Source organism: Macrotis lagotis, chromosome 1 (assembly GCF_037893015.1).
Source record: "Macrotis lagotis isolate mMagLag1 chromosome 1, bilby.v1.9.chrom.fasta, whole genome shotgun sequence".
In the NCBI taxonomy this organism is placed as follows: Eukaryota; Metazoa; Chordata; class Mammalia; order Peramelemorphia; family Peramelidae; genus Macrotis; species Macrotis lagotis.
The window spans coordinates 63580780-63605411 of record NC_133658.1 but is presented as its reverse complement, the minus strand read 5'-3'; the positions used below and the strand labels follow the sequence as shown (position 1 = coordinate 63605411).

Below are 24632 nucleotides of genomic sequence, written 5' to 3'. Positions count from 1 at the left end.
ACTCAGATTTCTCTTTCTGGAAGTGCATTGCATTTTTCATCATAAGTTCTTCAGAATTGTCTTAGAAGGGCAGCAGTGGATAGAGTACCAGCCCTGGAGTCAGGAGGACCTGAGTTCAAATTGGCCTCAGACACTTAATACTTACTTAGCTGTGTGACCTCGGGCAAGTCATTTGACCCCATTTGCCTTGCAAAAAAAAAAACCCATAACAGAATTTTCTTGGATTATTGTATTGATCTGAATAGCTAAGTCATTCACACAAGTTTTCCTTGTTCTGCTCATTTCACTTTGCATCAGTTCATAGAAGTCTTCTCAAGTTTTTATAAAACCATTTTATTATTTCTTTTTTTATTAAAGATATTATTTGAGTTTTAAAATTTTTCTCCCAATCTTACTTCTCCCCCCCCCACAGAAAACAATCTGTCAGTCTTTACTTTGTTTCCATGTTGTACATTGATCCAAATTGAGTGTGATGAGGGAGAAATCATATCCTTAAGGAAGAGACAAAAAGTCTAAGAGATAACAAGATCAGACAATAAGATAACTGGTTTTTTTCCCCTAAATTAAAGGGAATAGTCTTTGAACTTTGTTCAAACTCCACGGCTCTTTATCTGGATACAGATGGCACTCTCCTTTGCAGATAGCCCAAAATTGTTCCCGATTGTTGCACTGATGGAATGAGCGAGTCCTTCAAGGTTGAACATCACCCCCATGTTGCTGTTAGGGTGTACAGTGTTTTTCTAGTTCTGCTCATCTCACTCAGCATCAGTTCATGCAAATCCCTCCAGGCTTCCCTGAAATCCCGTCCCTCCTGGTTTCTAATAGAACAATAGTGTTCCACGACATACATATACCACAGTTTGCTAAACCATTCCCCAACTGAAGGACATTTACTTGATTTCCAATTCTTTGCCACCACAAACAGGGCTGCTATAAATATTTTTGTACAAGTAATGTTTTTACCCTTTTTCATCATCTCTTCAGGGTATAGACCCAGTAGTGGTATTGCTGGATCAAAGGGTATGCACATTTTTGTTGCCCTTTGGGCATAGTTCCAAATTTCTCTCCGGAAAGGTTGGATGAGTTCACAGCACCACCATCAGTATAATAGTGTCCCAGATTTCCCACGACCCTTCCAACAATGATCATTATCCTTTTTGGTCACATTGGTAAGTCTGAGAGGTGTGAGGTGGTACCTCAGTCCCTCATTATTTCTTATCACACAATAGTATTCCATCCTAATCCTAACCATGACCTCTTCAACGATAGACATCTCCTCAATTTCTGATCTTTGCCTACCACATTAACAATTGCTGTAAATATTTGGGAACACTTAGATCCTTTTCCTTTTTTCTTTGATCTCTTTGGAGAACATGCATGATTAGTAGTGGTGTTGTTGGGTCAAATGATACACACAGCTTTATAACCTAAGGCAAAGTTCCAAATTGTTGTGGCTGGTTTGAATGGTTGGTCTAGTTCATGACTCCACCAGCAGTGTATTGGTATCCCAGTTTTTTCACTTTCCTTCCAACATTTATTGTTTTCCTTTTCTACCACATTAGCATTTTCTTTCTTTCTTTTTTTTTTTAAGGTTTTTGCAAGGCAAATGGAGTTAAGTGGCTTGCCCAAGGCCACACAGCTAGGTAATTATTAAGTGTCTGAGATCGGATTTGAACCCAGGTACTCCTGACTCCAAGGCTGGTGCTTTATTCTCTGAGCCACCTAGCTGCCCCCATGTTAGCATTTTCAAAGGTGTGAGTAGTACCTCAGAAATGTTTTAAGTTACATTTCTATGATCAATAGTGATTTCCCTCTGCTGTAATCAGTGGTTCCACATATAGATGGTGTGGTGCTGGCTGATGAAGCAACTGTGTTTTCTTGGTGTTAATTGTTAGACCAAAATGAGCACAAGCAGCAGATAATTGATTCATACTCTGTTTCATCTCAGCTTCAGAGGCTACATTGAGTGCACAAACATCTTCAAACAGAAGATCATTTGCCAACACTCCTACTTTGGTCCTGGTTGTAGCCATTTCAAGTTGATGAATTTGCCATCAGTGTGGTAGCTGACTATATTAATCCTCAGTGAAGGCATTTGATAACATGACTTAAAATATCATGTTAAAAGTCAAGGACACATCCCTGTTTTGCTCTGTTGGTAACTGGGAAATCTCGAGAGCATCATCCACTATCCAGAACCCGGGCAAGCATGTCATCATGAAACTGACATACAATACTGACAACTTCTCCAGGCAGTAAAATTTTAACATCATTTTCCATAAATTCTCATGACCAATAATATGAGAGGCCTTGGTTAGATCTACAAATGTTGTATACAGACCTCTGTTCTGCTCCTGGCATTTTTCTTGGAGTTGCTGGGCAGCAAACTCCTTCTCAACTATTCCTCAACTCTTTCTGAAGCCACACTGGTTCTCAGGGAGATGAGCATCTTCCAGGTGAAGGATCAGCTCACTGAGGATGACTCTGGCAAGAATCTTACCACTAAAAGAGAAATACCCCTTTGATTGTCACAGGACACTCTATTCCCTCTTAAAGAGATGGACAGTGGTTCCTTGAATTCTTGAGGGAGAACCTCTTCATGCCAAAGAACCTGGAAATTTTCAGGCAGTTTTTGGATTAGCAATGGACTCCCCTACCTTTGTAGATCTCAGTTGAAATAGAATCAGTACCAGGTGCTTTGTCCCTTGAGAATAGCCTAATGGCATTCAAAATCTTGTCTTCAGTTGGAACTTTAACTGGGAACTGATTGACTTCAACTTGAGGTAAACAATCATTGACTTCTGCATTGATTGATGATGTTCTGTTAACACAGTGAAGTATTCAGCCCATCTCTCAAGGATCATGTTCCTATCGTTAATCAATGTGGTTCCATCAGCTCTGAGTAGTTGAGATGCATCATATATCTTTGGCCCATAAAGAGCCTTCAGGGCATTATAAAAGCATTTTAGTTTGTTACTTAGTTTGCATAAAACTTAATTTCATCTACCTTCTTACTGAGCCACAAGTCCTGTATCTCTAAGCATCGCTTGGACTTTTCCTTTTTTTTAAATTTTTTTTGAATCTTACAATTCCCCCCACACACACACACACACAGAAAGCAATCTTTTAGTCTACATTGTATACATTGATCTCAGTTGAATGTGTTGAGAGAAATCATATTTTTAAGGAAAAAAAGAAGTATAAGAGATAGCAAAATTACATAATAAGATAACGTGGAGTTTTTTTTAATTAAAAGTAACAAATAGTCTTCGTTCTTTGTTCTAACTCCACAATTCTTTCTCTGAATACAAATAGTATTCTCCATTGCAGATATCTCAAAATTGTTCCTATTTGTTGCACTAATGGAACAAGCAAGTCCATCAAAGTTGATCATTGCCCCCCCATGTTGTTGTTAGGGTGTACAATGTTCTTCTGGTTCTGCTCATCTCACTCAGCATCAGCTCATGCAAATCCTTCCAGGCTTCCCTGAATTCCCATTCCACTTGGTTTCTAATAGAACAATAGTGTTCCATCACATACATATACCACAGTTTATTGAATGATTCCCCAATTGCTGGACATTCACTCAATTTCAATTTGTTGCCACCACAAACAGGGCTGCTTTGAATATTTTTGTACAAGTGATGTTTTTACTCTTTTTCATTGTCTCTTCAGAGTATAGACCCAGTAGTGGTTGATATTTCTGGATCAAAGGGTATGCACATTTTTGTTGCCCTTTGGGCATAATTCCAAATTGTTCTCCAGAAAGGTTGGATGAGTTCACAGCTCCACCAGCAATGTATTAGTGTCCCAGATTTCCCACATCCCTTGCAATATTGATCATTGTCCTTTCTGGTCATATTGGCCAGTCTAAGAGGTGTAAGGTGGCACCTCAGAGATGCTTTAATTTGCATTTCTCTAATCAGTTATGATTTAGAGCAATTTTTCGTATGACTATGCATTGCTTTGATTTCCTCAACTGTATATCCTTTGACCATTTGTCAATTGGGGAATGGCCTGTTTTTTTAAAAAAAATTGACTCGGTTCTCTGTTTATTTTAGAAATGAGTCCTTTGTCAGAAATACTAGTTGTAAAAAGTATTTTCCACTTTACTACATTTCTTTTGATCTTGGTTACAGTGGTTTTGTCTGTGCAAAAGCTTTTTAATTTAATGTAGTCAAAATTATCTAGTTTGTTTTTAATGATGTTTTCCATCTCTTCCTTGGTCATAAACTGCTTCCCTTTTCCTAGATCTGACAGGTACACTACTCCTTGATCTTCTAGTTTGTTTATAATACTGGTTTTTTATGTCTATATCATGTATCCATTTTGACCGTATCTTAGTATAGGATGTGAGGTGTTGTTCTAATCTAAGTTTCTTCCATACTAACTTCCAATTTTCCCAACAGTTTTTATCAGAGAGCATTTTTATCCCAATAGCTCGACCCTTTAGGTTTATTGATCAGTAGATTACTATAATCATTTCCTGCTATTGCACCTGGTCTACTCCATTGATCCATCACTATTCTTAGTCAATACTGGATAGTTTTGATGACTGATGTTTTATAATATAATTTTAGATCTGGTAAGGCTAAGCCACCTTCTTTTGTACTTTTTTTCATTGAATCCCAGGAAATCCTTGACTTTTTATTTCTCCATATAAATTTACTTACAACTTTTTCTAACTCATTAAAGTAATTTTTTGCAATTTTGATTGGTAGGGCACTAGTTGATTCTTGGTTGTAATTCAAGTTTTTTTTTGCCTTTTGGAAAAATCATATTCTAAGCCCTATAAGCCCTTACTAAATCCTGTGTAATCCTGACTGTAGCACCATGGTGTTTGAATCGTTTCCCTTCTGGCTGCTTATATATTTTCTCTTTGACTTAGGAGTTCTAAAATTTGACTATATAATATTCCTGGGAGTTTTTATTTTGAAATCTCTTTCAGATGGTGATCAGTGGATTCTTTCAATTTATGTTTTATCCTCTGCTTCTAGATTCTTAGGGAAATTTTGCTGGATTATTTCTTGAAAAAATGAAGTCTAAGCTTATCCCTCTTGAATCTATTTTCCAGGTCATTTTTCCCAATGAGATATTTTACATTTTCTTCTAGTTTTTTCATTCTTTTATTTTTGTTTTATTGTAATTCTTTCACCAGTCTGCTGACTTGATTTTTCCCACATCACTCTCATTTCTCAATTTTTCCTCTACTTCCCTTATTTGATTTTCAAAATCTTTTGAGCTCTTCCATAGCCTGAGACTAGTTCATATTTTTCTTGGAGGCTACAGAAGTTTTGACTTTGTTGTCCTCCTGAGTGTGTATTCTGATCCTCCAAAGGACCAAAATAATTGACTAAGATGAGTTTTTTTTTTCCTTCTGTTGTCTACTTGTTTCCCCAGCCTATAACCTGATTTTAAATTTTTTGTTGTGCTGGTTCTCTGCTTCCAGGGTGGAGGATTCACTGTCCCAAACTTTTGAGGGTTTTTGCAGCTTTTTCAGGGACACTCCCCCAGGGACTTCAATTTTTCCAAGGCCTTATAAGATGCTCTGACTACTCTCCTGGCCTCCCCTCTGCCCTGGAATCATGAGTAGGGTTCTTGCTCTACTAGGGTAGTAAAGCTCCTTTTTTTCCTAAGATTGGGGCCCCAGACTGTGACCTGGATCTGAGTATGGGCAAAACAACAAAGTTCTGCCTCAGTGATAGCAGAGGTATCCCCTGACCCCCTTACCGTCCATGGGCTGAACGCTCTGGAAGCAACTGCCAAGGGCTCCCTGGGCTTGCTGCTGGTTCCTGGGGCCAGGTTTATACTGAGGCCTTTGCTGGACTGGGCTCCCCCTCACTCAGGTGTGGCAGAATTTTCCAGCTGAGCTTCCCAGTTGTCCTTGGCAATCCCTGACCTAAGAGGTCTGGACACTGGCACCACTGCCACAGCCTCAGGTGCCCCCAAAGACCCAGGTGCCCCTCAGGGTATTCCTGGATGACTAGAGCAGATTCACTCCAGGGCAACTGCACTGTAGGCCCTTTCTAACCCTGACTTAACAGACCTTTCCTGTAGAACTTTCAAGTTGTCTTGGACTGAAAAATTCTTTCATTGTTTTTTTTTTTTTTAATTAGGTTTTTGCAAGGCAAATGGGGTTAAGTGGCTTGCCCAAGCCCACACAGCTAGGTAATTATTAAGTGTCTGAGTGCCAGATTTGAACTCAGGTACTCCTGACTCCGGGACCGGTGCTCTATCTACTGCATCACCTAGCCTCCCCTTTGGTCATTTCTTACAATGCAATAAGAGTCCATTACATTCATATGTTGTAATTTACTCAGCTATTCCCCAATTGATAGGCACCTTATTTGTTCCTAATACTGCACCACAGCAGAATGTACTCCTTTAATAAATTTTGTATATATAGCCTTTTATTATTTTCTTTGATTCTCTTTGAGATAACAAAGCCTAATGGGATTCATCCACAAGATTCATCAATGAATGGGCATTGTAATTACTTTGGGGGTATATATTGAACCAGTTCATGTAATTATGAGATCTCTGTATCCTAAGACTCTGTAGCAGCTCCAAGATACCATCAGGGTGCAGACCTCCATGAATAATACATATCACATTCTTACCTACCATCTCATCCTAGAGGAAAGAAGACCTGGATGTAGGGAAACATGCGAATGCTCTTTAAGGATTTGAACTTTCCTAGAGAAGAGGGATTCAGATTGTTCTTCTTAGAAGCTTCCTCATGGAATACTGCTCATGAATTAGAGAATTCCAAAAGTAATATTGGCCCCCTTGGTAAGAGTGCCAATTTTAAAGTCAATGAAGTCCTCATTTAAATTCCACCCCTTACACTTACTAGTTGTGTGATTCTGAGCTAGTTGCTCAACTTCACTAGGGCACATAAGACTCATCTACAAAATGAGAATAATACCTACCTTGCAGAAATGTAAAGTTCAGATCAGATAATAAATAGATACAGATAATGTAAAATATATATATATATATATATATATATATATATATATATATATAATATGCAGATTTTAAAACACTATATAAATGTTAGCTGTTGTTATTAATGAGTTCTCCCTCACTACTTTCAAGCAAAGGTTGGGTGACCACTGGTAAGGATGTTTGAGAAGGGTTTGTTATTCAAGCATAGTCTAGACATAGAGATGCTAGTGTAGCCCTACACTATTTATTAGTTGTCTCATTGTTTGCATAAAGTGGATTGTGGAATCTGTCTATCCATTGCTACATATTTGGGTTCCTTCACAAAGCTCTGCTCCAATGTCTTATTTCTGTATATATCACTCTGCATTTACAAAGACTCTCAGTAGAACTCAAGCTACCATGCTATAGACACTTCAAGTACAGTTCCTGAAACAAACTGCCTAATCCTTACTTACAGACTGTCTGTCTGGTGATGATTCTTTGGCAATTCACAATACAAAAGAAATAAAAATGGCCCTCACGTAGAGAGTAGTAAAGAGAGCAGTAGATGAAAAGACTCAGTTTTTAGACTTTCTCCTAATGTTAATTCAAAATAATTCTGATACTCGAATGTAAAATACTTGAATAATAGATTTACATATTACTAGAGATACTAGATCATGTTAAATTTTACATTTTACCATAAATGAAACTAGAGGACAAAAAGAAGTTGCAGATAAGGGGGGGGAACCTAACTAATTCTTCTAAGAGAAGCAAATAAAGAAAATGGTAGACTGGTTTTATCATGTCTTTAAAGACACAAGAAACATCTCATAAACCATTTGCTTGCCATGAATACTACTCATTTGCAAAAAAAAACTAAAGATAATTACTGCTTATGAAATTTTACAGAGAAAGGGAGAGAACTCATGAGCATATGTTATTTTATTTATATTTTATTTTCTTAAACAACAAAAAAAGACCATTTTCATAATACACAGGAAAACACTAAAGGAAGATTATGAAACTCTGAATCTCTTTTTCATGCCACTTGCCCTTTTTATAAAGGTTGTATTCTAATTCTATGTGTTTCAAAACTGACCTTCTGGTCCCCTTTTTGGGTATTTTTTAAATGTTTCAATTACTTTAGTTTTTCAATTACTTTACTATTTCAATTACTTTACTCTCATTATAGTCTCTCCCTTCTTTTTGCCCACCTTAGATTAAAAAAGAAACAAAACAAAAAACAACTCTGTAACAAATAAGCATAGTTACACAAAGCAAGTTCAAACAGTGCTCATATGTAGTTGGTCTCCTTTAGGGAGGTTTTTGGCTTTCATTTGTTCCCTCTAGGGTATTATGCTCTTGCTGAAACCCTAGCTATCATCCCATCAGTATTTATTTGTTCTGTAGGGGTGAGAGAGGGAGAGGAGAGTGTGCATGCATGCAAGTGTCTATCTGTCTTTCTGGTTGTTCAAATTTCCCTCTTTAACTTTATTTGTATTCTCGTCTTTCTGCTTTGTGGTTCCCACTCAGCTCTTGATTTATATATCAATATGTTTTAAACTCCTCAAAGGGCCATTCCCACCATCACAATTGTGTTTAGCTTTGTAGTATAGGTTATTTTGGGGTATAAACCTCTATCTTTTACCTTTGACATATTGTATTAAGAGATCTCTCTTTTATAGTACAGATTTCCTGGTATGATAAGTAGTCTTGCTATCTTCACTTTGCCACCTGATTCTAGAAGATTCTAATAGATCTGAACAATTTTCATTTATAATTTTTCAGAATATAATGTCTAGCCTTTTTTTTTTATCATGGTTTTCAGAGAGTACATTGATTCTTAGATTATCTTTCCTTTATCTGTTTTCCCAAGTCAGGTTTTTTGGTTTGTTCCTAGTTTTGTTTATCAGATATCTTATACTTTTTTTATTTTTTAATCTTTTGATTTTACTCTAATATTTCTTGAAGTCATTGATTTCAGTTTTGTCTGTTCTAGTTTTCAGGTAAGATTTACCACTTTCTCTTCTAAGCTATTCATTTTCTTTCCTGCAGATCGTTTTTTCATTGTTTTTATCTCCTATTTCGTCTCTTCTAGATATTCTGTGCCTTTAGGTGAAAGTTTTTTTTTTTTTTCAATTTGAGTCACTTTTGGAGATGTTTATGGAGCTACTCTGTCCTTTTTTTTTTAGATTTTTCAAGGCAATAGGGTTAAGTGGCTTGCCCAAGGCCACACAGCTAGGTAATTATTAAGTGTCTGAGGCTGGATTTGAACTCAGGTACTCCTGACTCCAAGACCAGTGCTCTATTCACTGTGCCACCTAGCCGCCCCTTACTCTGTCCTTCTTTGGAGGAATCACTAGATGTACAGTAATTTTTTTAGATATCATTGCTTTCTTAGATTTAATTATTTCTTTAGCTTTTGCCCCTGAGTTAATGCTTTGTGCTAGGGCTAAGCTTTGGTCTCTGGTGTACCTTTTGGGTGGGATGGTTGACTCTGCCTGCCCTGTAGCTTCCTGTGCCAATTTCTATGTACTAGAGTTAGACCTTTCTGAATCTTTGAGGTCAGAATGCAACCCTATCCAGGCCCTCTGTTGTGGTTGCTGTGCTTCTTGAGCCTTTCCTCTTAGAGGAACCCTTTTCTCTTGCTGTCTGTGGATGCAGAGCCCTGCAGTCTCCATGTAGTTCTGAATCATTTCTTATCACACTGCGAGATAGCTGCCTGATCAGTTTCTTCTGCCCTGTCTTTCTCTCCTTTCACCTGGGAGCTTCTAATTGACTTCTTTAGGGGGGGAGGGGGAGGTGCTGAGGAGGTATTTGGGATCTGGGGGGGGGTTGTCTTAGAACTTGGTCAAAGTCTAGAGTATATTTTTTAATAAGATGAACCTTGGCATAGGGTATAAAGAGATGTTCAAGTCTTACTATGACACACACACTATGTGTACACACCTGGGCAATTCATTTCACCTTTTCAGTGCATCAGTGGCTGATGTGCATTGATAGAGGGAGCTACCTCACTGGGAATTCAATAATACTCTATTTCTAATTAGCACAGTTCAGATGCAAAATAAAATGAAAATAGTTCCTCACTCCCTTTTTTAAAACTATTCAGTCATTTGAATGCAGAGGTGTTCTTGGGAAGAGGATGGCAAAAAAACGTTGAAAAACATGGTTCAGGCATATGCAGTAAAACACACCAAAGGCTAATAAAGTATACTGAAGTCTCTCATCTATTAGATAGAAAATGACTAGTTAATTTGGGAATAATTTCCATATTGTATGTCTGTAAAAAGTCCTTTGTAAAAGCAAAGATCAGAATCAATACCAGAGTAGAATAAAAAAAGGAATAGAGAGTGTTTGGTTGAGGCAGCTCCAAGCTGATCTTTATCAAACTGCCAACATTAAAGAGTGAAATCAGTATGGACTATTATAAATTTCTCAGAAAGTTTAACAGCCTAAATCACTTACCTAAAAAAGAAACTTAAATCCAGAAAATACCTCAGCCAAAAAGCACTTGCTTTCCTTGCAAAACAAAAGAGAGACCAAGCAGCCCAGGACAAACAAAGCTTGCTCTTTGATCCTTTAAAGCATCTTATTCCATAGTGGGATGAAACTGGGAGAACAAAAGACCAACACAGAAAAGATATGTCGGAATTTCTATGACAAACTCTTCACCCCATTTAGACTTGACATTACAGGCCCCAGTAAATGTTGTGAGGGACTAGAAATACATTAGAGCAAAGCAGTTGAACCGAGGTCTTTGCTGAAGATGATGCTGTTCTGACAGTATTAAAGAATTAGCTTTTAAATACCTGAAAGAAAGGAGGATACCAAATACTTAGAGTAAATTAGACCTTATTATTCAAAAAGATCACCAATAAAATATCAGTAATGACCAGCCTATAAGCTTACTTTTCCATCTCTACAAACTCTTCTGAGAATAATCTTCATGTGAATTGATGCTATTCTTGTTGAAAGTTTTAAAAGGAAATAATATTCCACAGAAAATTGTATTATATAATATCACACACTGGTTAGTGTAGAGAAAACAGGATGCTATACGTATTGTTTGACTATAAGAAATCATTTTACTCAGGAGAGCAAAATTCCACTTTCAAAGCATTTAACTAATAAGGTGTTTCACATGGATGTGTTGAAAATACCTCTAAAGATGTAACAGAACTCTTTAATCTTTAAGTCGGATTATTATAAATCAAAGCGTAAGAACAAGGAAGACATACCCTCGTCAATAGAGATTGTCCAACATAGAGAGGTTCCCAGTAGCTGGTGATGCTTGTGGTTGTAAATATCATCATACTTAATGTATAAGCACCCTGGTACTACAGAACATTCTAAATGAGTTTCAAATTATTCAAAAGTTGGGCCTAATTTTTTATGGAGAAAAAAAGCCAAGTGGTTGAAAATGAGTATGGCCCAGACTATGATGTGCAATTGAATGATCCTCATCAAATATTTTTATCTTGGATACATGGACAAAGACCAGAACCCAGAATTTCTATAGAAGAAAAAATCAGGCTAGATTACATTGGGGAAACCATGCACCCTGAAGCAAAGACCGCAACTTCTTTTTAAGTATGATTTATGTTAGTGTGTTTTCTTTACTTCACAGTCATTTATGGGAGAAGGGGAGGGGGGCTTCCCTACCTCCAGATTTAATCCTACCTTGTGACCACAACAAATAAGCAAAACTGTCTTTTGACCACATCTAATAGTGTTTATGACATTCTTTCTTAGTCTATAAGTTCAGCTTCCACTTGAACAAAATTCTGTTTACATTTATTTTATTTTTTGTTATTTGTAATTTTATTACATTTATTTACATATATTTTGATTTCTTGTTTTTTTTTTAATCTGCATCAGTTCATCCAGATTTCCTATGGTTGTCTAAAGTCTTCATTTCATACTATATGCACGCACTATAATTTCTTCATTCCCCAATCAATACACACCCCATTTTTCTTAGCTACCAAAAGGAGCACTACTTTATTCAGAAACCCATTTTTAAAATGTCAGTGATATTCAAGAGATGGTATATAACTACATGTAGAATTTCAGACTCCAAAGAGTTAAAGTTGAAGGGCCCTTATAAGACATTGCATAGGTTCCTAGTAGGAATAAGCAGGCCTCAGTATAATACTAGTCTTGTTTTGGAAAGCAGTGTCACAGTTATATGATCTGAAGAGGACACTGACTGGTCATGTGGCATAAGCAATAGCTAACTGGCATACATTAAAGTGGCCCTCAGGAGAATTGGAGGGTCTCAGAAGGGAAGACAAGGATAACAGTGATGATTACAGATCCCTTTTGGAGGGAGTGGCAACATTCATGAGATTATAAAGCTCTTTACTACCACAGTTCTTTTATTATCTTGATCCTTCCTCACCACTAGTCCTCACCAAGACTGGTAGTATCATTAGTAATTTGGAGAGCAAAAATTGAATAGGGCTTTTGTTCTGAGGTTACCCTGAATGAGGCTGTTAAATATCCCCTTTCCCCAGCTCTGCCCTCGGTGGATAGTGAGCCCTGCCTCACCTTGTCTCCTCTCTTCTTAGTCTCAAAACCATTAAGGGGAGGCACAGTAGGCCATAGTCCTCTTCTAGGCACAGAAGTCTAAATGTTTTCCTTGGTCTTCCATAGGTTGTGGCCCAGGAGTATTAGCAGATGCCAAGATGCGAGTATTTGAACGCTCAGTATACTTTGGAGATTCCTGCCAAGATGTTCTCAGTACTCTGGGCTCTCCGCACAAGGTTTTTTACAAATCAGAGGACAAGGTAGGAAAACAACATTAAGTGAAGCAGGTTTCAGTCATTTGGTGTAAGTCTTAAGTTTGTTGTTTCCTTAGTGTAAACTAAGATAAACTTCATAGTTGTAATTCCATGACATTGACACAAATGAAAGGTCTTCCTGATCATCTTGGGTTTTCTATTGTGTACACTGCCCTCTTCCCATATTTGAAGAACGATGCTACTCACCAAAAAAAAAAAAAAAAAGGAATCTAGGTGACTTCAGCAGACTTATGCCTTCCTCTCATCAGGTCACCCTCAGGAATTCAGATTTCAAGTATGCTTTCTCCCCTATAATTCAGCATTGCAGCAATAAGAACTTAGGACCCATACAGAACAGGGTTTTAGAATGCTTTTTTTATAAATGCAATTTCAAAGAGTTTACTTTATTCCAAGAACTTCAGGAACCATTTGAAATGTTGTTTTGTTTTGTAACAGATGAAGATTCATTCTCCTTCTCCTCATAAGCAAGTTCCATCAAAGTGTAATGACTACTTCTTTAACTATTTCACGCTTGGGGTGGTAAGTTATGATTTCTCAGACTTTAAGATTTGAAAAGATTCAAGGATTTGTGCACATATTTTCCTCCAGTGCACATGACATTGTCTCCAAGTCTTAGTCATCTTGTGGTGAACTGTTAGGCAACAGTTCTGGCAACCCCTCCACCTGACACCCATAGACATGCATTTTGCCAAGGGATTGCACTGGAAGACTTTTCACTTTGGTGGCACCTGCAGAGTTTGTGCTTCGTTGGCAAGAGTCTTGGAGGCTCCATCTCCTAGGAGCAGCTTTAGATTTTCATTGAAACCCATCACAAATGTCAAAACAGCCAGATTTCAGTCTGGACTATGTATTTTGCTTTGTATGTAGTCAGGTAGTGGTAGTCCTTTTCTTCCATGTGAAAGGATAGTGTGGATCAGAGAAGCCTCAGTCCTGACTCCTCTCTTTTTTTTTGAGGTGTAAGGGAAGAACACCCAGACTTGAAGCTAGGAGAAAAGGAACATAGTCATAGCTCCCTGTTGTTTACCATTTATAGGTTGATTGCTCTTTCTCACTAGGGTCAGGACCCTGTTTTCAGCAATGAAGAGATGTGCCATGATTGCCGATCTCTCCTTGAACTTCTTATTCCAATGCAGAAAAGAGAAAATGTAAATTACACACAGTAGAGTAAGAATAGAGATAAGAGCAATAACTGGTATTTACATAGCACTTTAAGGTTTGGAAAGCACATTATTATTTCATTTGGTTCTCACTAATAACCCTATTATTGCCCCCATTTTACAGATGGGGAATCTGACACAGGAAGGTTGTGACTTGCCAGGTCTAAGCTATAAATGTCTAATGCATAGTTTGAACTCAAGTCTTCCTGACTCTGAGTCATTCAATTCACTGTAACCTTTTAATTCACCCAAATCTAGCTGTGTTTATTCACAAACTAACTTCTCTTGTTTCAAGTCTCTTTTTTTTTTCTGTAGGATATTCTTTTTGATGCAAATACACACAAAGTGAAGAAATTTGTCCTCCACACCAATTACCCAGGGCATTATAACTTCAACATGTGAGTATGATTCTACCCTCATAGGACAGTTTTTTCAAATGACACACTATCTATGCCAGAAAGCAGGAAATCTGGGTTTTACTTTTTGACTTTGAGAAATCGACATGAAACTCTGATTCCTGGGCAAGGGTGGAATTCCCCAGTAACCAGCTGGGGACAGCACTAATTGGAAGCTGTGTAAGTATGTTTTCTCCAGGCCTTGCTACAATCCTTTCTCCGCTCTCCTATGTTACTAGATTTGGGTATTAGAGAGGTGGGGCAGAATGGCCATTTTTTCCATATGCCATCAATGCCACTTGTTCTGGCTGCCTAACCTTAAAGGAAGAATTTCTGGCCAGCTCTACATTGACCCTAAAGGCCGAGACACTTTTCCCTTCACATGTACCAGTTTTCTTGATTAAAGTATTGGCCAACTAAACTTCACTCCCTTTCTGGCTCCTCCTCAAAGTCTACCTACTAACATTGTGGAGATAAAAGAGTAGAGAAAATGAATTTTTTCCCCATCATCCCCCTCCAGCTATTCTGAAATAATGAATGTTTCAATGTTAATGTTTTAGGCTTCTGTGTCTTAACTGCTGTCTTGTATTTAGAACATAAAAAGCAATGTCAGTTTTATTTTTGCTTTATTTTTCTACAATTGATGTCTTTGTAAATAATCTGGAGATCATTTTTAAAAATTAAAAATTTGACTCATCTTCCAGTGAAGCTAGCCTGCTTTGGAGGAGCATAATCCCCCAGATAACCCTTTAAAAAAACTAAACTAAATTAAAAATACCCTTTTTCCCCAAAATTTTCTTTTTTTCATAGCTCAGATTTAATAACTGAATTTGTAGACATTTAATAAGATGTTTAAGTGTTTTCAGTGTTCTCCCATGGTGTCAGACCTTCCCAAATTGTTAGCCCTGACTAGGGAAGTCTCAGTAATGTGCTGAGTTGCTCAGATCTGTTTGTCTAGGTCTCTTGATTTGTAGTCTAGAACTTGTTCCACAACGTGACACTGCTGATATAAGCGATATAGCCAGCTCTTGACCTTACCTGCTTTCCTTTCCACTTGAACTAAAAAAATCTATCACAAGTTGCTACATAGAGTAAATGGACTCCTGTCTTGAGCAGGCAAAGCCCTGTTTTATTGCAAGGGTTTCCAGATTTCTACTTGACAACAGCATCTTTTGTCCTTGATGGAAGGTTGACTTAGTATTTCCTGACCAGCATGTGCTGGACTCTGGTTGGAGTGCCACTGGTGCTTCATTATAGTGTGCAGTTGCTGGGATGCAGAATCAGAAGAGCAATGTCGTTATTTTTGAAAAGAGCAATTTTGAAAGAGTTAAAGAACTCTTGGTGATCTAATTATGATGCTAGAGGACTACTAAAGAAGAATGCTGCCATCTGCTGACTGATGTGGAATGAGACACATATTTATGGACATGTTGGCTTGTCTATTTGGTGTTTTGTTTTTTTAAGGTTTTTACAAGGCACATTGAGTTAAGTGGCTTGCCCAAGGCCACACAGCTAGGTAATTATTAAGTATCTGAGGCCAGATTTGAACTCAGGTGCTCCTGACTCCAGGGCCAGTGTTCTATCCACTGCTACACCACCTAGCCGCCCTGTCTTGACTGTTTGTAACAAGAGTTTTGTTTTTCTTTTTTCCCCAATTTAAGGGTTGAGAGAAAATGGAAAGAAGAAAAAAAATACTTGATAATTGAAAAAATAATTAAAATAACTGAAAAATGATGTGCTGGTAGTAAGAAGACCAGGGTTCAGCTGTCTCCTTAGCTTTGTCAGCTGAGTGTGCTTACCTCTTTACTCTGCCTTCTCTTTCCAGTTATCACCGCTGTGAGTTCAAGATCCCTCTTACCATCAAGAGAGGTAAGCAGCATCTCTTACTGTCAGCAGCAGACCTTCCCTTGGAGACACTCAAGTGACTTGTGGGAGGGGAAGCACCATTCCTGGGACAGATTGCCTTGGCCTTCAGACAGCTTTCCTTGGGGCTCCACAACAGCAAGATGCATGTTTTACCATGAATTAAAGAAAGAGTTGCAAGACTTATCTCTTTTGTCAGATAAGGGAACTGAGGCTTAGTGAGGAGAGTGATTTGCTCTGAGTTAACATGACAAGAGCGAGGACTTAAACCACAGCCGTCAGAATTCAAAGCCAGGTTAGCAGTGCTGAGATGTCAGATGAATGTGTCTTTGCTGTGGGACACAGGGGAAGCCATGATAGTAGCTGCTCAGGAGAAAGATTCTGTCATTGTCAGGGCAATAATTTGGGCTTTTTTACTATGACTCTGTTACTGCATAGCTTCCACCCTACCCTTGGCATAACACAGGGAGAGTCACTATTTTCTCAAGTACACCTTTGGAAAAGGAAGTAGCATTCTTAGGGACTAGACTCTTACCTATCTACTGAAGAGCCCTTATCCCTCAGGAGAAACTGGGCCTCCTGGCAGCCACTCATAAGGGATCTTCTCAGCCGACCAAGATAAAGGAAGCACACTAAGCATGAGCTTGTTAAGGGAAAAGAGGCTTTTTTTTCCTAATTAAAAAAGTTAATAGCTCTCTAAATAATTTCATCTGCAAAAATATTTCTTAGCTATGTCCCAAATTCCTTGATGCCACAGACTTTATAGCTGGAATGAACCCTCAGAGATCACTTGGGAGAAAACAGACCCAGATAATGGGAAGTGGCTCGACCAGAGCCTCAGAGCTAAGAAGTGGCAAGGGTGACTCCAAACCTCCACCAGGCTGCTGGAAACTAATTGGAAAACCAATCCCTTATGTGAGCAGCTTTCCAATAGTCTATTTATGTTCTTTCCTCAGAAAGTGCTGATTGCCAGACAGAGACCTGCACAACCTATAGCAAGGTAAGCTCTCTTGGACAGGTCAAACCAGGGGCTCAAGCTGCCTTGTATCACTGGACCCACCATAGTGAGGGGCAGGTGACTAATCCCACTAGGTCAAATGGAGGAAGAGTTTGGTTGTTTGCTGACCTTCCTGATTTCAGCAATTGGTGCTAAAAACCTGCACAGACAGAATATTGGGCCTCAAGCCTTAGTCTCTGTCCTGAAGTTTATTGGGTAGAGTCTCAGGAAACTGACATGTTCCCAGCAGGTACTCTAATATAATAGCTTGAAGAAGTTCACACCCGAAAGGAGCAGAAAGAACCAAACTGATCCAAGATTCATGGTCTGAGGGACTTTAGCAAACATGTAGTCAAACTCCCTCAGTTTACAGAAGAAGAAACTTAGCCCAGAACAGATGGTCTGATTATTGAGAGTCACATGGCTTGTGCCTTCTGACTCCCAATCCAGGCTATTTCCTACCATGCTACTGTGCTTCTGGACCCTGGACACTCTCAGTGTCTCTAAGTTCGACTTTAAGGCTGAACACAACACCCCGACTTTCTCAGCTTGCTACAGCTTCTCCGAATGCTTAGACTGTTCACTGAGCACCTGAACCATGAGGAAGGTGATGGCAGCCTCCTATCTGGGCAGGACCAGGAAAAGAACCCAGGGAGGACTTCCCTGACCTCTGCCCTTCTCTGTTTCTGTGTTGCAGTGGGATAATATCCAGGATCTTCTTGGGCATCCTGTGGAGAAACCAGTTGTGCTTCACAGGTGAGACACGCCTTCTCCCCCTACCCCCACCAGACAAGTCCTGAGGTAGTTAGAGCACCTCACAAGGGCCCAGGACTAGAAGCTTCAAGCCAAGAAAACAAAACCAGCCCTGTTGGAAGAAATGTAAAATGTGCACTGAAGTTCATGCCTTCTCCTTCAGCCTGATTTTAAAGAGCTCATGTGCTTTAAGTATTTAAAATGGAATTATGGTGCATAAATTTTTCTTTTGAAGATCCATCCAGGAGATAGTTGTGTCCTCCACACCCTGAAATGACTTCATCATCCTAGGGTTTAGAACTAGAAGGGGAGCATAAGGGATCATCTAGTCTAAGCCTCTATTTTTGATTAAGAGCTGGAGGCCATCTAGTCCTAACTGAGAATTTTCCAGATCAAGAACTCTAGCCCGAAGAGATGAAGTACCTAGCCTGGGGACATGCAGCTAGTAACCTGCACTGTCTTTGAGGCCAGCTGATTCTGAATCCAGGCCTGTTTATTCTGCACCGCACTGTCTCACCATTTGTGTGACTGCTGGGCAACTTCTATATGAAATGTAAATCAGCTGTTAAATCTGTCCAGGAGTATCATCAAAAAGACTCATACACATTTCACACCCCCACCTCCATCCCAGCTTCCCTTAAATTAAAGGCCACCTTGGATATTAATGTCAATCTGATTTTGATTTACCCTGAAGAAAGTGGAAGTGGTAGCATACAGTGTGATTTGGTCCATAGGAATGGCCATAATAATGGAATGATGCCTCCTCCCCTTCCCTTGGTGGTTCAGTATAGTCTGTCTCTTCCAGTGTCCATCCAGCTGTCTCTTCCCTGAGGTCTTCCTTGCCCTTCCTTATCCCCAGATAAAGGTATTTTTGGATATTTGGATTCCTTCTGCAGGCTCTCTAATGCCTCCTTTTTCCCCCTTCCCTCTGAAGGTCATCTTCACCAAATAACACAAACCCATTTGGGTCAACATTTTGTTTTGGACTACAGAGAATGATCTTTGAGGTAAGCAAAAGTAGCTTTCTTTGGTCTGATTGAAAACGTTGAGGCCAGAGGGAACTTTATGATGACAGTATTTGAGTACGTGATTTTATTTGAATAAAATGTAGGTCCTTACTCAGCTCCTGTTAATTCACACAATTCCGTAAGTTTCTTGTAGGAAAGGGCCTGTCTTTGTAACTTTCAAGGAATAACCTCTTTTATACCGAGTATGGCTGACAAAAGTATTTCTAAGACTGTGTTGGACCCTGAAAGATGAGAGAGATGGTTAGGCTTTTTATTATTCTGTTGGGTAGGTTTGCTTCATAAATAATGTTGACAGAAGTGATCAAGATGCAGAATGAGACATGGCAGTTTTGCTTGACTGTCTGTCCATGTTTGTTACAAGCATTTTATTCATATCTTGGTAATTGTATTTCAATAAAATTGATCTGTAATCCTATACATTCTATATATTTAAGGGGAGCCCATGACACCAAGCCTGGCAGCGAGTAGATTGAAAGCAGGTGCATGCAGGATCATGGAAGAAGCATAGTCTAGAGTCTCTGAAAGTTGACTTTAGAACTTAGCAGAGTCAGAGATGGAAGGGGGATCATCCTCTTGCCAAGCCTAGTACATGACTGCCGCCTCTGACCTCACCCTCTCCCTGTGCAGGTCATGCAGAACAACCACATAGCCTCTGTGACCCTGTATGGCCCGCCCAAGCCTAGCGCCCACACGAGGACAGCAGAGCTTCCCTGAAGGACGGCCCTTCTCAGCCCTGACCATACAGCGTGCCTTGACTTGCTTCCACTGATAGAGGAGTGAGCACCGTGTGGGGCTTTCTTTCTTTTTACCCTCCTGGTGGCAGACATGGAGCGGGAAGCCCTCAACTCTTCCCAGGGACGTGGAAACTGTGGTGAAGGAACTGAACTTAGTGGTCTGAGGGCTGGGGCCATCCCGGGGCTTTCCCTCTCAGTCTGGTCAGCCCAGCCCCCAGGGCTGACCTAATCTTCTTCCCTGGTAGGGAGAGGGGGTGGGCAGGCGGGCGGGCAGCACAACTGCTGAGGGCCCAAAGTGACTGCAAAGATTTAGAAGCACAAACTCTGAACTCTGAAGCATCTGGACACAGGTATTGATTAGTCTGTGTGTTTGTGTTGCTGTATTGATGTAGTAGTCACATTTAAGAAAGCAAAGTTATATCTTCTTATACATAAAAACCTATATCTACATAGAGAGAAATACACGGTCCTTCCGGGTTCCCTGGGACAAGTGTGTAAGAGGTCCTGACTTCTGGCACCGTGTGAATCTCTGTGTAACTTTCAAACTACAAGCAAGTCGCATGTGCGTATTACTTGGTTGTGACATTTGCACTACATCCACTTTAATGACTTGATAACTAACTGCATTAACCCTGAAGAGGCTCTTCTGTGACTTAGCCTGGCTGGCAGCCGGGTTAGGATTCCACTTAGATGAGCTTTAAAGCTTAGATAGAAACACATCCTGAAGAGCAAGTGATCCCAGTCTGTTTCCACTCCTCCCAACAATCATCGTTGCCAGAATAGTACATCTTTTCCGTTTGTTTCCCTTTTTATCTTTCAGTCTAAACCCTGGGGCACAGTCTCCTCAATGGTTCTAGGACAACTTAGGGCTCCAGAGTGCTTTCAAGTCCCTGCCACTAAGGAGGGGGAATGGGAGGAATGAGGAGCTGTCTTCTTCTGAGCATATTTTCATTCTTCCATTCCTCTACATCTTTTATTTAATGCCAAAGTTTTTGCCAAAGACATCCTTTCCTTCTGTTACATTTCAGCATTCTGTACAGTTTAGTCGCTTAACCCCCTGTCTAAACAGATCTCTAACCTGAGGACACTGGTAGACTCTTCCAGCTGGGCCGGGGAGTTTGAGTCCCTCTATATAAGTCTCTTTGGGGAAAGTAGAGTCTCTGAAAATAATTAACCCTTTTTAGGAGAGAAGAAAAAAATTGACAAGAAATGTATAATTTTATCCCATTTTTAATATTTTGATGTAGCAACTTGTGATACATAAGACAATTTTGTGAGGTTTTTCAAATGTGTGTACAGATTTTTGTAAATAAGACATTTTTGTAACTTTAACTCATGTACAGTATAATCCTAAATAGTTTACTGATGAATGAGAAAGTAGACTGGTACCTAAAGTTTTTGCATCTAGGAGCAAGGGGAATACTGGTGTGTGTGTGGGTGTGTGTGAGTATGTATGTATATGTGATCTCTGTTACGGTGTCTGTCTGCCCATAGCCTGTGACATTCTAGATTGTCTGACTGAAACCAGTTGAGAATCCACCTGTTGAGAGCCAAGGAAATAAAGGACTGTTAGGAGTTACCCCTGTGCCTGCTTCCCCATGCTTGGCCCCTAAACCTGACACCCCTTCTAATCACCTTTGCTCTGTGGTCCCTGTACAGTTCCCCAGAGGTGCATGTGTCCTGAGAGGCTAATAAAGTGGAGCTCTCCCTCAGCCATTGGCTGGCACACAGCCCAGTGACTGGGTATGATTGCTTATTGGTCATATCCTTTTGGTGGCTTTCTGGGTATGAAATCTCAGTGATCTCCTGGGAGCCCTTAACTTGGAAGGGCAGATTCTTGCACCTACCAGAAACTTGACTCGGTTGGGATGAGCAAATTTGGATTCTTGCTACCTGTACTCTCTGTGGCCACAGCAGTTGAAGTACTATCTTCAGGTACAAAAAGGTCAGTAGACAGTTCCCCCTTCCTACAAGAAGTATAGCTCTTCTTTCTCAAGATCTTTCCTTATGTCTTAACTGGGAAGTTTCCTTTGTACTCCACCATCATATCACTTATCACCAGGTTGGGTCTACATATGCACCCCAAATCCCCAGTAAACTTGTCTTCTTGGTGGGCTGATTCACCTGTTCCCGGCCTCTTAACACCATTGATTCTATTGGACCTTGAACCTCTCAAATCAGCTTGCCCACCTTCCACCTTCCAAGCTAGACCTCACCTCACATCCTGGAGCCCAGTGGTTTCAAAATGAGTAGAACTCACACAGAACTGATGCTGCTCCCACCTCATTGCCTGTTCCAAGGATCCACACTCTTAGATGTAGCTCCTCCAAGAAAAACCCTTGGTCTGTTAAAAGGTTAGGGTTCTGGCCATTTCCCCATGAGCCTACAGATCTGTATGCTTCTGGGACTAATTTTCAATTCAATAAACTGCTTAAAAGACTACTTTGTGCAAGACCCTAGAAGGGGTAGACAGGGATGGGGCAGGATGGGACTCAAAGGGAATGCAAAGACAGACCCTGCCCTAAAATAAGAGATTGGGGGTGGAGGATCAGTGAATGTTGGTGCTGACCTAGAGACTTGAAGGCATCTCTGAAGCCTATTGGCCTATTTTGAAGATAAGGGAAGTGATTCCTGATTTCACTTTCAGGTCCAAGACATTGTATTACAATAGGAAAAATGCATGGTTTGGAGTCTAAAAACCTGTTTCAAAGACTATGCTGTTAAGTGATTTGTATCAAGTTGGATGAACTTATCTGAATCATTTCTTTCTTTTACTTTAAATGTCCCTAAAGCTATGATGGTATCTTATTCCATACTACCTGGTCATGATTCTTGCAGAAAGTGTTGTTAACTTCAGAAAGTTGTCCAAAATATGGTACCGTCTAGGAAAGACCTATTTGGAAGTATGTTTATATTAGCCTGAATATACATACAGCATAATGGCTGGGAAGAGCAGGTAGACTAATGTATGTTTTTTGCAAGGCAAAAAAAAAGCGGCTTGCTCAAGGCCACATAGCTAGGTCATTATTAAGTGTCTGAGGCTGAATTTGAACTCAGGTCCTCCTGACTCCAGGGCTGGTGCTCCATCCATCGTGCCGTCTAGCTGCCCCTAGACTAATGTATTTTCAAAGCCCATACAAGAATTTTGGGGTTGTTAATCACTCACATTGTGCCAGGCCCTGGGTTAAATTTTTTGGAAACAAAGAAAGGGCAAAAGATGGAAATGGAAGAGATGCACATGAGAAGGGACCCTGGGACGAGCGTCGGAGGGGCTGGGCGGTCCTTGGCCTCTGACCAGACTGGCGACGTCACTTCGCACTGGAGGCTTACCTGAGCTCAGAGAGCGGGAGGGACTGCGGGTACTGAAAAGGTGATTCGACCCCGTAGGAACACGTTCGGGTGGAAGCGGGGGCGGGGGGCAGGAAGGAGCCCCCCCTGCTGCAATGGCGATGCGCGTGCTCAGGAGTGCCCCGGGGGCCGCGCCCATCCCCCGGTCGGGCCCGGCCCGCGGCTAGGCGCCCCAGCGGAAGGGCCCCGGGGCCGCGCGGCCGCGGGAGCAGGCGGGGCCCGGCGCGGCGTGCAGCAGCTGCCACATGAGCCACACGTCGGCCGCCGACAGCCCGTGCACCAGCACCAGCTCCCGGAACAGGCAGGGGTCGAAGGTGCGCATGTGCGGGGCGGCCGAGGGCGGCGCCAGCCCGAAGGTGCGGAAGGCCTGGTGCGCCTCGGGCGCCAGGCGCAGGCGCTGCAGGCACATGCCCAGGAAGACGTCGTCGATGGGGAAGAGCTCCACCTGCGCGCAGGCCGCCGCCAGCCTGCGCAGCGTGGCGCCCGACAGCACGAAGCCGCCGCCGCCCGCGTAGGCCGGGTAGGCGCCCAGCCCGTACACGCCCTCGGGGATGTAGTACTTGCTGCCCCGCGCGCGGATGGGCCGCGCCCGCAGGATCACGTCGCCCGCCAGCAGGTCGCGGGCCGGGTCGCGCGCCGCCACGAACTCCAGCAGGTTCTCCACGTGCACGAACACGTCGTCGTCGCCCTGGAACACGAAGCGCGCGTCGGGGCAGGAGGCCGCGGCCCAGGCCAGGAAGTGCAGCTCCTTGAGCGTCAGGTTGAAGAAGGTGTCGCGGAAGCCCCACAGCAGGATGTCCCCGTAGGCGCGGGCCTCGGCGCGCAGCAGCGCCTCCTGCGCCTGCGCCCGCGCCCCCGGGCCCGGCAGCCCCAGCAGGAAGACGCGGCGCACGCGCGCCCCGCGCACCGCGCCCTCGGCGCCCCACGTCTTGCGCACCACCTCGCGCCGCTCCCAGGCGGCCGCCGCCGACTTGACGGCGAGGAGCAGGTCGGGGCCGGGGCCGCCCGCCAGGCCGCGGCACTTGTGCGGCTGGTCGATGAGCAGCGGGAAGCGCCGCCGGTCCTTGTCCCGCAGGTAGCGCCGGAAGTCGAAGGGCCCCGGCGGCGTGGGGGGCGGCGGCGTGTCGGCGTCGTAGGCCGCGGGCGCGGGCCCGGCCCCGGGGAAGGCGCGCGCGGAGGCCGCGGGGGCGCGCGCGGAGGCCACGGGGGCGCTCGCGGAGGCGGGGGCGCGCGCGGAGGCCGGGGCCGCGGGGGCGCGCGGGGAGGCCGGGGCCGCGGGCGGCTCCCACTGCCAGTACAGCAGCGCGCCCAGCGCCGCGGCCAGCAGCACGGCCCGCGCCGCGTCCGCCTTCCGCCGCAGCCTCATGGTCCGCCGGCGGAGAGAGGAGGGCCGGAGGCAGGCAGCTGGGCAGGCAGGCCCGCTCCCGCCCCAGGCCCGGCCGCCGCCCCCTCCCGGGCGGCCAGGGAGCCGGGCAGCCCCGCGCCCAGCCGGGGCCTCGCAGTGCAGCGCTGGCAGGGGAGGGGCGCGTCACGTGGCGCCAGCGGACGTGCGGGGGGGGGGGCTGCCGGGAGGGCCCCGGGCCTGCCCCCTCCGCCCGGCCCGCCCCCTGCCCCGCC

General features: G+C 42.4%; 2 protein-coding genes across 4 annotated transcripts in view; one reads left to right on the top strand and one right to left on the bottom strand.

The window, feature by feature from the left end:
- The window catches only part of PHAF1 (phagophore assembly factor 1), a 61625-nt gene extending 40379 nt beyond the window's left edge, over positions 1 to 21246 (top strand). For all 3 annotated transcript variants that reach the window (XM_074202746.1, XM_074202756.1, XM_074202739.1), the window contains 8 exons: positions 12592 to 12725; positions 13176 to 13259; positions 14213 to 14295; positions 16118 to 16161; positions 17112 to 17155; positions 17850 to 17908; positions 18840 to 18912; positions 19561 to 21246. In XM_074202746.1, coding sequence (XP_074058847.1) covers positions 12592 to 12725; positions 13176 to 13259; positions 14213 to 14295; positions 16118 to 16161; positions 17112 to 17155; positions 17850 to 17908; positions 18840 to 18912; positions 19561 to 19647 — 608 coding nt within the window. In that variant the 3' untranslated portion in view covers positions 19648 to 21246. The remainder of the gene's footprint in view (positions 1 to 12591; positions 12726 to 13175; positions 13260 to 14212; positions 14296 to 16117; positions 16162 to 17111; positions 17156 to 17849; positions 17909 to 18839; positions 18913 to 19560) is intronic.
- A 1854-nt stretch (positions 21247 to 23100) lies between these two features.
- B3GNT9 (UDP-GlcNAc:betaGal beta-1,3-N-acetylglucosaminyltransferase 9) lies at positions 23101 to 24517 on the bottom strand. Its single transcript, XM_074202807.1, has one exon. The coding sequence runs from the start codon at positions 24379 to 24381 to the stop codon at positions 23179 to 23181; it is 1203 nt and encodes a 400-aa protein (XP_074058908.1). The 5' UTR covers positions 24382 to 24517; the 3' UTR covers positions 23101 to 23178.
- Between the last annotated feature and the right edge of the window lie 115 nt (positions 24518 to 24632).

Bases quoted from the DNA above. Each gene is read 5' to 3' on its own strand.
- B3GNT9 (XM_074202807.1), bottom strand. From the start codon at position 24,381: ATGAGGCTGCGGCGGAAGGCGGACGCGGCGCGGGCCGTGCTGCTGGCC.